We start from the raw sequence: 14,195 nt of genomic DNA, 5'->3' as shown, positions 1-14,195 counted from the left end.
CAGTTTATAACACACAGTCACATTTGTATCACATGTCCTTTGAAAATGTTGTAACTTTACTCATATTCAGATTCTGTTTGTGATTTTTGTGCTTTATAAATGAGCAACTTCAACAACGCTGCCTGGTGCAAAAACTAGTTTGACGGGGGTATGTCTGAATGAGCTGGATTTGTTGTGGGTAGTAGCTTATGCAATCTGTCTTGGTATTTAAAGCTTGGGTGTAATAATGTGGATATGAACTCCAGTCCTCACTGTAGCCACTCCCAGGCAGGTGCTGTGACAGTGACCCTTAGACAGGCACAAGGGGAGGAACTGTTCAAACAGGATCAATGCTAATACACCCACAAGGGAACTCATTTACTCTGCCTACTGGATGCTGTGTCTGCACTGCACACTGGAGGAAATTGTATTACGAGTGCCTGTCCGGATCTCTGGTAGATGACAGAGTCAGACATTAATAGATGCAAGTACCAAATATGGGCAGTAATAGGTGTAGGCTGGTTGGAAATAAGCACAGTACAGACCATACAGACAATTAAACAATTCAAGTGCAGTACACCACATAGACACACACAGACACACAGACACAAACACACATAGACACACACACACAGGTAATTTCTCTGGCTTTCAAGCAGGTTCTGACTGGTCTTTCTCACCATCAGCTCTCTTTGGTCTTCTAGGTTTTTGAGAAATATGGAGAACTCTCGCAAAGACTCATCTGTAGGGGGAAAAAAAATATATATATATATCAAACATGTAATAAATCCAGTCCTTCTGTTTTACTCTGTCTTACACACACACATACACACAAAGATAACATGATTATCAGCTGTTCCCACCACAGATGCACACCACAAACTGCTCTTAATTTGCTGGTAGAGAGAGAACTATAAACAAACATTTACAGTGCATGTCTGGGTGGTGGTAACAAAACCAGTGGTTAGTTTCCGTCATGTGAAGAGACAAACCCGCACTTACCAATACATTTCTCATCATCTGTCTTTGCATCTCCAATGTACTCAAACTGAAATTCTCCCAGGCACTGGGCGAACTTTCGCTGTGCCATCCCAAGCTCTGAAAGACAATTTGAAATATAAAATTATTTAAAGCAGTGAATATAAAAGGAGGCAGAATACTAACTTCTCCAAGAATTTTACTGGAGAAAAACATTTAGACTACTACTACTTTCATCTTCAAAATACTTTCACAATGATTTGTTAAAAATGAACACCATATCAGGTGTCACAGAAAGTAGGTCTGATGCATCGCACAGTTAACCACTCTGCAAACATCCTGTCTGTCAACAGGCTGTTACATCCTGTTGAACATCACACCTCAGTATACCAGGTCCGTAGGTGTCACAAATTCAGATGTGCCTTCAAAGAGAGCAAACTATATTTAATTATCTGTGTCAGTCATGGCTAAGTCAAATAAAGGGAAAGGAAACAGTATGGCACCACCAATGTATAGCACACATGCTAGATAGCCCAAGAAAAAAAGCTGATAGTTTACCCTAGGGTTGGTCAATATAAGTAAAATATCCATTTCCTTATTTTCAAGATATATGATGGTATTCAGCTTTTTCAGGTGAAGTAATAGTAATAAAATGTAATGTAATACAATGTCATTCTTGATTTACTAAACTAAAACTATCATTACAAAAACAAGACTGATGTGCTTGGGCTTTTGCAGAAATAAAGGCTATTCATATTAGGTTTCTACCATAAAATATGTGGTATTGCCAGCGCAATATGCATTATAGTGTGCAAATATATACATTTGTAGCATTGGAGACAATATTACACAATGCAACAGTATTGCACACCCAAAAAACAGCGTATATCTCTCACTGATCAAAAGAAAAATGCTAAGCAATATAATCAATATCAATAAAATCAGTCAACATTACGTGAGTCAGATTTCAAAACTAACCTAACCTAAACCTACAGGAGAGCTTGGAATATAATTAACGTTCATTTAATCTTATTGCTTTTAACTTCTTTACATATGCATGTCAGACTATACAGATGTAAAGACCTAGCCTAACCACTGACTGGCTAAACCTCAGCAGAACACTAACATTGGTGACTATGCTCTGAGAGAGAGCACACATCCATGTAAACTGCATAAAACCAAATAAATCCTCCTGGATCTGAGATTTTGAGAGGTGGATAAATGTGGTTTAAGTCCACCCTCCCCTATACCCCTGCACATCGGTAAAAACACAGCAAACTAAATCTATTTCCAAACATTGCGGAGATTCCCCAGGGTGGGATCTCTGACCCATGACAGTCCCCTAGAGAAACATGACAGAATGCAGCAGGAGTATTTTAAGACTGCAGCCATGAACAGCATACTGAGGAGCAGTGTCATTAGCTTTGGCAGATAGTTGGAACTCTATGGGGAACAATCAAGTGAACTCAAAGACTGTACTGAGTATCTGTAACTGCTACAAAATGGCCTGCTACAACAATGAACTGCAACTAATGCTATTTTCATTACTGAGTAATCTCTTTTTTTTTTTTTTTTTTTTTTTTATGAAATTAATGAGGAACATGCATCATAATTTACCAGTGCATGTTTACAAATTGTTTATTAAATCTGATTAACAATTTTAAAAAAAGGTATGTAACACTATATATAGGTTATATTGTTATTGTTGCAGCTGACAAAATGTTAAAATAATTATGAATCTTATTGGTAAACTACATTGTTTGCTGGTCAAAGGTAGGCAAATCATAAAGTTTGGCAGTTATGGGAAAAACGAACCGATATCGAACTGCAGGCTCTCCCTCCATTAGACTCAAGCTGTGGCCCACTGGGAAGAGCAGGCTAACCGTGAGCATGATTACAACGTTAATGTTAGCAGCATGCTAATAAGCTAATTGTATATAGCATATTTGGATCCAATAGTTATATATGCTACTATTAGATACACTCAGACCAGACAATTTTACAGCATCTAGTTGTTAACGGATGAACTGAATGATTCCTTTTACAGCAGACTTCATGATACATCAGGACTGAAAAAGCACAGGTGTGGTTAATAACATTAATAATGGCTGCATCCGTATTAGGTTTTGCCAGTTCCAGGGGCCATTAAATTATGCATGCTGCCTCGCTGACATAGCTTACTGGCCAGATGTTAATGTTATAAGTTGCGCCTGAACTTTTCCTGCTGCTACAAGTTCAAAAAAGGTCTTTTATGCTTTTAACAGTGATTTGCTTGCGTATCATCCTGCCTTTGTCTTTTCACCTGCCATGAGCCTTTAATTGCCACTGCAGTTGCCAAGTTTTCAGGAACATATTTAACACAATATTCTTTATATCATTATTTTAATTTTAACATTTTAAACAGTGGAAACAGACAGAAAAAAGGAGCAGGGGGTGGGGGGTATATATGCCACAAAGATCCCTAACAGGATTTAAGGGGATGTTGCAGTAACATGATATTCGTATTAGTCCACAAGGCTCCAGTATCTGTGACCCCCAAAATAGGTTTTATTATTGCTGACTCAGGCGTTGGTAAAGACAGCAGAAGCCACCCAATATTCTCTTTAGGAAAAACCCTGGTTGTTGATAAGCTTATGAGTTCCTTAGACCTTGGCAAATATAGTACATTTTTTGTTGAATAGATTATAATAAAACATTATAAAAACTATTCCACACTATCACTTTTTAAATTCATTTATTTGAGCAATCCTGCTGTGTACACACCACAGGCTCTATGAGCAGTGTGTGTACACATGCTATGGATTAAATCTACAGTACAGCCAAAAGCCCAAACACGTGAGAGGTGTTGGACAATGTCTGCCTGAGCCTGGAACAAAGATAGCTTCTGCCTCAACAGTTTGAAATCCATGGCAGGCTGCTCTTCAGCTCAATCTTAAATCTATACAATGCCAAAGCACACAAGGAAATATGGGTCCAACAAAACACCTGTGGTCGATTCCTTTGGCCAATTTGTCTAAGTTATCAAACTACAGGAAGCCAAGGGATTCACACCAGACAATGGGGCAGCTTGTGTATTACAGTATTTACAATTGTTTGTTCTTTGAGCGGGTCTTTCTATAGCACCTAGAGGAAATGTTGCTGCCTTTTCTTGTGGGCGAGGCGATTGTTGTTGTTAAAAAACTAAGCACATATAAACAAGATGTCTCACTAGCAAAATTAAAATCAGGGTCTCTTATCTACACACAGGAAATTTAGTGAGTATGTTCTAATGACAGTAAGCAAAACAAAAGGACTAATGGCTAATAGCTCATTTCTTGGCTCATGGACTTCTGCAAAACACTGCACAGACCTAACTTCAGCTCGTTAATCAAGACAAGAGACGCTTTATGTTTGTCCTTTACTCAGACACCAGGAAATGGTAAAAAATAAAAAAATAAAAAAGGGGGGCACCGCATGAGCAGCATTAAGAGGCAAAACAATAGCAGTGGAGTGTCAAATCCTGTGACTCATGCACTTCTTTAAAGACAGTACTTTAATGAGGTTAGAAGGGATGGGACAGACAAGTATTGTGCGATGCCTTATTATTGTCAGCTTATAATCAGTTGTATGAATTTATTAGACAACAGTTTAGAGTAGAAAACTTATATTATAAACTTGCGTCAACCAGAGCGAATACATTTGGAGCTCATATTACTAATACACTAAAAGCTTTTCACTTTTTGGCCAAAATGTTTCTGTCACAGACAAGACTTACAACTGATGTAAACACAACCTGATGAACTGGTGTATAAAAGTGTTTAAGTATGGCTTCCAGGCAATATTTTTCCAAAATAAAGGTATGGCAAATATAAGCCTGTCTGATGATTATTTAGGTTTCAAACACTTTACGCTGAACACAGCAATTTTCTTTGAAGTGACTGTAAATCTAGAGGGAATCTAAGCCATGCAGAATCCAGGCCGGGGTTTGCAAGTCCATAAAAGGTGACTCTGGTCAACCCTGATCTAGCCAACAGTCCTCAATTTGCAGCACCTGAAATGACTGCAGACAACACAAACAATCCTATATTGGTGTGATCTGCAACAACCACTATAATTTTAGTCTCTTAATTCCTGTAGTCCAGTTAGCAGGATGGGGACAAGATATAAGAAACATAGATTTCATTGGATCCTGAATCTTATACCTCTATGAAATGAGGTACAGGCTGTGAACAGTGACAATCTGGTTAATACTTGCCACCAACGACGTGCCGCCTCACCATAAACTGAGAATCTATTTTCACTTACAGGTTTTTTTGCTTTGCTTCTGTTCAGTATTCTTGGATTGGGATGACCTACATTATACTTGTGAAAATTCATGTAACTAATATTATTTGTTTGGATTTTTAATGATTCTTCCTCTGCCCCTGGTGCCTTTCAATTATGGCTCTGCCCAAGGCTTGATCCTAGGCCTCCTGCTGTTTTCCATCACTACACCTCCTCTTAGTGACATCATTTTCAAAATATAACGTTCTTCAATTGGTGTAACTCAATAGCCTTGTCCCTTCTAGTGATCCTTAGAGCCAGGCTTGAAACTAAGAGTGACCAGGTTTCTGCAGTCAGAGCCTTTAGGCTTTGAAGCAATCTGCCAGAGGAACGTTGGGAAGATGAGTCTGTGGTTTTGTTTTTTTTTAAATCCCAGCTTAAACCCTTTTATAGAAAAGCTGTTTTACAGGTTGTATATCTTTTTATTTCATTCTCACACTGTGTCTCTGTTACTCAAGTTTAGTGTTTTTGGCTTTGCTTTTGTTTGGCTTTGTTAACAATATTTTTTTACTTTTACATTTTTTCCACCTGCATGGCGGATAAGAATGAAGCTTCAGCTCCTGTATGTGTTTTTGTTATAATCTATTGTTGTTAGTAATAGTCGTGGTAGTATTATCAAGCATTTAAAACACACCTCATAACCTGAACCTAAATTCTATAAACCTGTTGGGTAATGAGTGACCCTCATGGAGTCTTTGTTGGTCAACTGTAAATTATCCCAACATGAATGTAGAGTGGAAAGTTCAGCTGCTCCCCCAGATAGTGAAAACATGTTTTCACAACATTACACTGAACCTTGACACACCTTAACAAAGCCTCAACACACTATATCGTGTCTGTCATAAGGTCGAGGCAGTATCCAGTGTCACTTTATTATAAAACATAATGACAAGCTGATGCCGTTGTGACAAAATCAATGCCTTTCAAGCGTTCCTCAAGGTTTCACTGTTCTATCGCAGAACATAATCTAAACAAATATTTTGCTCTTCTTTGTTTTGGTTAAAATTTCATTAAGGAGACAGGGATTTGGGTCTTTTGCATTTTACTATTCTACTCTATTTGTATATTAAACATATTCTAAGCCAAGATCAAGGCCCACGTCACTGTAAACAATTAGTGTGTACTCCATGAACAGTGATGTCAATGGATAGATTTGCAGTCTCTTTATTAGAGCCATATGTGAGTGTGGAGCTCTAATCACACTCATCCACAATCTGATTACACAGGCTGCTTGCATGTTGAACTCACTGCAGGGTGGACAGTTAATATGAGAATATATGAGGCCAAGCTGTGTGGACTTCATTACATAAAACATGAAGAATGAATGTTATCCGGTTACATGAAGCTCCAGCATTAATCGACGTCAGGCAACATTCAGAGAAGGAAAAAAAAAAAAAAACGGCCACACCATTCGTGTCCCTGTACTGTGTCAATTCAAGTCTCAACAGCATAGATCAACAGGATACAATCAGTGGTGCAATAAACAAAAGTGTCAGATGAGAGGTCTGCAGAACAGATTGAAATGATAGCTGCTGTCCTAGAGGAAAGAACTATCACAAGCTAGAAATACCACACACACTAGGGCACACAAGAGTCCGAGGCAAAGGCTTCTCCTGCTTTTTGCCTTTTAAAGAAAGGCATTTCAGAGCAAACCTGGGAACTGTCAAACTTGGCTAGTTTCTCTGTAGAAAGCCAGAGACCCCAGTCTGCTGGATTCTGAGTCTGAGTCATACAGACCCCACCTTACATCTATCTAATACAACAGGCCCGGTTTTTTCTGCAGCAGGAAAAACATGAAAAAACCCCTAACTAAGTGACATAAACATTGGTGCCCCTGTTCAGCAGAGGTGGGAAGAAAAACAAAGACGACAAATTGGGGAGGTTACTGAATCACAGGGCCGGCCGTGGTGGAGCGCCGCACATCACAGAACAGAAGTAAATAATGTACATTTTGCTAGTAACACAAGTACATAGTGTAGATCATTGTTAGGACAGTTTATACTGATTTATTTATAGATACATACATGTATTTTTTTTTTATCTTTTAGCTGTTTAAAGGATAAAATGTAAACAATTATGAGAAATACCAATCACAAGTTAACAATATCCAAAGCAAAATTCTGAAATGTTTCAAAATGCTTTTGTCTGAGCAACACTCACACTTTGATTTAATAACATGAACAGGTTAAGAACAGGAAAAACTATTATCACCTAATTAATGAATGAATTGTTCCAGCCCTAGTTTTTGTGTAGATTATTGCTGTTGGTGGTATGTTGGTGGCTTTAATAATGTGGTCTCAGAGACAAAAATAATTGCTGTGAGAAAACGATTTCACTTCATTAATTTTAAATGATAGAGTCTTTAAAATCTGTATGTAGGACAATGACTTGATTTGAATAAGTATCCTCAGTCTCAAAACCATGATGCTCAATATCAGTGCCCTATAATGAAGTTCATTCAGCTTTTGCTGCAGGAACAAACATAATTTTCCCCTTTAACATTTTACACCTGACTGAAACAAACACTGTGTTTCTCCTATATGTATTCATCCATTATCATCAATATTTTAACCACTGCAACTGGTGCTTTCTGAGGCTAGTATGAAACAAAGGGATACATGCACACACAGTGATGTCACTATGTAACAGTCCAGCATAGGCTGTTTGTCAGTGCGTGTGCAGCTGCTGGACAATTCACTCGGGAGAAACAGCAAGGTAGACCTGCCTGCTTCTCCTGACAGAAAGGTCTTTTATTTAGCTAACATTTAAATGGGCTCTGGGTTGGGCTAACTTTGGAAACAAGTTTCCAAAAAAGGATTTGCACTCTCTGTCTTTTCCACTGACGATCCAACATGCTTCTAATGTACAGTAGCTGTTTTTTAATGTTACTCTGCCTGAGGTGAATCAGCATTTGGCTTACAACATCTGGCTGCTGTGACTTTGGGCTCACATTTTATAAACAACATTTTATATATTATCAGCCTCTTCCAATGTCACAGTGTTTGCTTAGTTACAGTCGTGCTGTAAAACTTCATTAGCAGCACATTTGGGTACAAAATTGCTATTTCCATTTTACAAAGTTAGTTTACCTAAGATGATTTAAGTCCAAACCCTGACCTTATTTTTCACTTACCATATGTTTTAAAGCAGGAAACCTAACATTGCCTGTTCTGGCTGCAACTGCACAAGTCTTCCTCAAAACAACCCAGGAAAGGTATGTATATGTCAAAGTTCAGCTGCTGAAGATGTCCACAGTGTATTCATTGGCATCTGTTGGAGTGTTGTTTGTTATGATTTCTACAGTCTCATCAAATGTGCCACTTAGGTCAGAACTTGCCTGGTCCAGGCCCTCAAAGAGCAGACAGGGTTTACATGCTGTGCCTTTCCACAGTCCTTCCTGTTCCACTCTCCCATCTTTTCCAGTCTGAATCCCTGCTCCACACTCAGCTCCCACCTTTGCCCTCAACACAGCCTGCCCACCCGTCCCCTCCCACAACCCCTCTCCCCCCAGCTCCCTGCCCTCAAAACAAGCATTACTTCATTCATGACTTCCTGATCCTCAAAACAATTCTGTAGGATGAAGCTGCAATGAGCAGTATCCTGCCAATAACAGGCATGGCTGCTCACAGATACAGTATTGAGTGAATTATTTTGACACATCCAAAAGTTTTAATGCAGTGAAAATGGTTAAAAATAATGGCTCTTGCTTGCACCAAAAAAGGAGTCCCAGAAGCAGCGTTGTGCCATCATGCAATAATACACTATCACTTTTATAGCAGGCCTTTCTGGAGTGAGACATGAAAAAGCGTTCCTCCCACATGACTTCACGTCTTGTGCTAATGCGATTTTAATGAAAGATTGTGATGTGGCTCTTTGGCAGAATTAGTAATGTGATTACAGAGAGCGACATTGAGCCAAAGCACACCATGGCAGACTACTCTTAAACCTGTCTGCAAAGAGAAAGACCATCACATGGCTGGGTTTTTTAAAGTGGAACCGAAAGTGGGGGGAAAAAAACCCCCACATTATTTTGTTTTATGAGCCAATTGGTCAATACTGAGGAAGTCCAGCTGTGGAAGTGACTCTAAGTGACCCCAGTGCAACTCGCTCACTTTTCAGATGATTGCAGCAATAACAGAACATGCAAGTACTGTCAAACTAATAAAGCTGGCTGACAGGCACTGACAAGATTACATACAAAAAATAAAAAAACCCTCCAAAAATGGAGAGTTCATACTTTCTGCCACAAACTAGAAATCAATACATTTGCTAAGGACAACAATGAGGGGTAGTTGAGAGGGTACAGACAGGACACAGTTCCTGTGGAGGAAGCCCTCTGAAACAGAAGCACATCTGCATGTTGCTCCTCTAGTGGGCACTTCCATGTCATGGCTCTCCGGCCCAGGGCCCCGCTTTAAAGTTTCCTCTCAGAACCAAGGACTTTCCGTAGAGGGACATCCTCCAGCCGTAGGAGTGGAGGGAGTTACTGAAAGGCTGAGAATGGACTGGGATTTAGAGATCAACAATTGTCCTCACACCACACCAGATCACTCTGAGGTCAAACAGACAGTCAGTCACTTTATCACACAACTCTTGAATCCTTTTTGATGGAAGCTGTAAACAAGACTAAATCTGTCAGTGTTTACAACATAATACTTGGCCAACCATTTTTACAACGCTTGTTGAGTGTTGGATCTTATTGTGAAGTTGATCGTGACCATGATATACAGAGAAGATTACAAAGCTTAGCCTCCCCAAATCAACTCCACTCATCAAAAACAACTGTCTTGGCTCACAGGTTCATCTAGAGAGACTACCCTATCAACTCAAAGCTGCAAACCACCACACCGCATTTTTAAGATTTAAAAGAAAATAAGTGGTGGCCATTTAGTACGATCTCTATGAAGAGGAGAACCAAACGCATAGTCACGTTCTCCTGAGACCAGATAATCAGAGTAAAGCTCTCAGCTAAGCTTCAGAGCTCCACCCTAAGGGTGTAAATTAACTCAAAGTGACACTGTTACTTTATAACTTACTTATACCTGAGCTATAGCTAAAACTAGCTGTGTACTTAATGATACCGCTGTGCTTAGATAAAGTCTGGGAACGCAGTGACAGTCTGCAGAAATGACCTTTACATTTGTGTAGCACAGAACTGGTTTCATTGTAATTCAAATCACAACCGGAATTTGTGCTCACTCAATATTTCATTTGTTTTTCTTTTTTTTTTTATTTCTTCTGGTCAACAGGAACACAAAATGTGTGACCACATATCTACAACTGCAACAAACATAACTTTTCATTAGCGATTAATCTGCTGAATACTCTGTAGATTTGGTCTTTTACTTAGGTCCATAAAATGTCAGAAAATTGTTCAATATTCCCTTCACCCAAAAGACATTGAAAAATGACTTAACCAATTATTCAAATGGATACTGATTATTCCCTGTTAATAAACTAATCATCTCAACTCTATCTGTAACAAGAGTGTTATCGTTCAAAGACACACAGCTGAGAGCTGCTCAGCCCAGTTTGAATAAATTAGCTTTGCCCTAATTCAAATATCAAAATAGGAAACACCCTTTGTAAAGAGCAGTGTATTGTTCTACCACTGGGTAACATTTCATATGCTGAGTTGAGTTGCTCTACTACTCTTATCAGAAAGTAGAGTAAACAGCTCATTATTACAGTGATCATGTCTAAAACAGTCACTTGACATTGGGAGAAGGCACAGGCAAAGGATGAGCTAATTGGGCACTTCATTCATGTCAGTGTGTAAAAAACGTGACCATCAGTTCCTTCCTGAAACCTTAACTGATTTGGGAGTGCACAACCAGGGTCCGCTCTTCCTTGTGATATTCTCATAAGTGAGAGGCCAGCATTGATGTAATGAGCAGACTAGGTATACATCACTATGTTGGACACATTTTGAATCAACAGCAAGAAAGTGACAAGTAACAGTGAAAGTGAAAGTTCACTACCACCACACATCACTCCAGGTGGCTGCAAAACGTGAGTCCGGAGAAAGGCTTACAACTGATTATTTTTGTTATCGTTTCGTCTGTGAAACATTGAAATAATTATCAAAAATCACCATCACAACAAAAATGTTTAGGTCATAATGATACATCTGGAAATCCTCTCATTTGAAGTAGAAGTAGTAGAGTTTATCAAGGATGCGTGACAAAGAAACACAGGGTGAACAATCACCATGTTGAGAAAGGTCGGAGGAGAATGGTAAGGTTTGCTCAAACCTACAGGTACAACAGACCACAAGTATGCAAATAACAGCTCAGTACAACAGTAATGGGCTGTGCAGGGTGACAGTCAACACATGTCCGCTAAGAGCAACACTGAATCTGCAGAAGGGCTGACTGAAGAGAAGAAAAATGACACCTCTGTTGAAAAGTCCTCTTAGAGGCATAAACACCTTGAATCGATGCAGCCGTCCTGCCTTGTGTCAAGTACAGGTTGGCTCGTGGTGGGGAAAGTGTTCTTGATATACAGTACATGTGACATTTAAATACAGCTGATGAATCGTTTGAATGAAACAACATACTTAAAGGTTGCTGCTCAGCAGGTGAATCCCTCCATGACCTTTTGACCCTGTGTCAAGTGTATACTTTGGACCAAATCACAGAGCACCACCTGTTTCAAATGTTCACGAGGACTGAAACCAGACTTCAACCTAACTAAAAAAAAACAACAACTTAATATCATATACATAGACCTGGTAATAATTGGTGAAATCAGTATCAATATACAGACATTGATACTGCTGCAATGGATGACATCAGACTAATTTGTTAAAATAATTAAAACAAAATATTTAAACAACTTAAATGTTACTCAAAAACATTCTAACACAATATCAGGGCTCCAACAACTGATTATTTGCCTTATCACTTAATCTGCAGATACTTGATTATTAAACTAATCATTTTGTGTAATTATAATTTCCTTCTTTAAATGTCATGTTTTGTCCATCCAACCAAAAAGAAAGAAAGACATTTCAGAGACTGGAATCAAAGAACATTTGCCATCTAAAAACTTGTCAAAAACTGACTTATCAATATCCTAACAGATTCTCTATGTCAACTAATCATCGCTGCTCTCTCCAATATGATCATATCGTCATGACACAATAGTAAGTTGGATTATTAACTCATTTTCCAGCCCTAAAAATGCCACTAAAAGTCTGCTGAGCCTGCCTGGCACTGTGCAGTCAACATGAACAAAGTTCAGCAGCACCTTGCTGAGTCTCTGCCTTGAAGAATTTATGTTGTGCTAAAGGCAAAATAAAAGACATACCTGGGTCTCTACAACTGACTAACAGCAGGGAAACAAATGTGTGGAAAAGTACAAATCTGTGTGCAGTAGAGAAAGCATGTTGTGTGACCGTACAGGGCACTGTTGCAGTGACATGCCCGAAGCAGATCTGTCAACCATGCAGCACTGGCATGACTGAATTAGTAATGATGTGTTTAAAAAGAATATCAGTTTCATATTACATTCACACAGCACTGAAATCCTTGGTTATTTCCAGGCCGTCATTTTACAACAATAGTTACCATGTTGTCAGCCTGAGTTCTAGGGATTTTCCTGCAAAGTATAATGAAAACAGTCCATTTCTGGCGACTGTTGGGGGCTGGCAAGTTAAGGTAAGCACATTACAAACCCAGCGAAAAGCCCAGCCCACAAGAGTAGAGTTCAAAGAGATAGCAATGTAATCATTTTAACCCAGTTGAGGTGTGGGACTGTGAGCAAATAGTGCAAGGGGTTATTAAAATGACTCAAGGAGACTTTTTCTCAAAGTGTTAGCCTCAAAACATGAGTAACTGTCCCCATAAATCACAACAAAAGAAAACAATTTTCAAACAAACTAAAAACAGAAAAAGCCTGATCTTGATCTTGATCTGGTCATCAAGACAGTCTGGTATATGATTAGACACTTTCATTTTTTCTGTAGCTTATAACATAAACAAATGGAAACAACAATAATTGGCAAACTGAGGAAGGAGCTGTGAGAAAAGTGAACAGCCCAAGACTTCTGCCCGGGGCAACTGCATGGTTTTTGTGACTGATCCCAGTTTTCTTACAGTATATTGAGTTTGAAATCATCACAGTCAACTTACGTTTTGTTGCACTGATGAGGTTCTTCCCATCCTTGTACAGCTCTTTGATAAACCTGTTAGTTTTGTCCAGCTCTGCTTCGTGAGCCTTTATTTTGTCCCTGAAGCTGGGACTGTCCAGATAGCATTCACTGAACTCCAGCGGGTGTAGTCCCATTTTTTCTGACAGATTGATAGCTTCGTTATCAAGCACAGGAAACTCACCAAAATACCGCTTTCTTTATAGCTAGAACAAAACAAACAAACAAAAAAAAGTATCGGTCACAATGAAACTAGCTCTCTTTTTGCTGGCCGCTTCAAGTCTAACCTAGAAAACATAGCTACGTCAAGTAGCAGCGGCTAACTGGAGTTAGCATGGTAACTTCTCCAGAAGTGGGTGTTGCTGGTTCCACGGTTGTCAAACAACGGCGAGGGCAGCTAAAAACAGCTATGACGGTTAAAAAAAAAAGTGATAGCAATAAGTTAACGGGTTAAGTGTTCTTCGGAAGTCGGCTCACGGGAGTTGTCAGAAAACCATGGTGGTTATATCCAGTTTCTCCTTCCCTCATCAGGCGCACTCCACCTAGTAAAGTGACAGATTGAGAAACTCTGCTGACATCTGCGTGCGTGTAGCAAAACTCTACCAAAGACTCGGGCAAGATGGTTCAGTCAAATGTACTTCCGCCTTCGCTTCGCTTGACCACTGACTCAGGAGGTCAACAGATGTCTTTATATCGACACTCTTTGTGGTTGAAAGCAGCTCATGTACGATCACGCAAAGGGGAGAGAGATATGTCTTAATTTATGAGGTGAATGCATTATTAA

The 14,195-nt window shown here is 39.2% G+C and overlaps 1 protein-coding gene across 3 annotated transcripts in view; it reads right to left on the bottom strand.

Moving 5' to 3' along the window:
• arhgap10 (Rho GTPase activating protein 10) overlaps window positions 1-13,964 on the bottom strand; it is a 45,031-nt gene extending 31,067 nt beyond the window's left edge. Inside the window, exons 1-3 of one of the 3 annotated variants that reach the window (XM_071504040.1) lie at window positions 13,395-13,964; window positions 982-1,077; window positions 660-721 (exon numbers count right to left, since the gene is read on the bottom strand). In XM_071504040.1, the coding sequence (XP_071360141.1) occupies window positions 660-721; window positions 982-1,077; window positions 13,395-13,548 (312 nt within the window). In that variant the 5' untranslated portion in view covers window positions 13,549-13,964. The remainder of the gene's footprint in view (window positions 1-659; window positions 722-981; window positions 1,078-13,394) is intronic. The other 2 variants (XM_071504042.1, XM_071504041.1) reach the window with 2 other exon arrangements.
• Between the last annotated feature and the right edge of the window lie 231 nt (window positions 13,965-14,195).

This window comes from Trachinotus anak, unplaced genomic scaffold (assembly GCF_046630095.1).
Source record: "Trachinotus anak isolate AG129_WGS33_773 ecotype Australia unplaced genomic scaffold, CSIRO_AGI_Tana_v1 ptg000019l, whole genome shotgun sequence".
NCBI lineage: Eukaryota > Metazoa > Chordata > Actinopteri > Carangiformes > Carangidae > Trachinotus > Trachinotus anak.
Note: the sequence above shows the minus strand (reverse complement) of the source record. Positions and strands in the feature narration are given on the sequence as shown.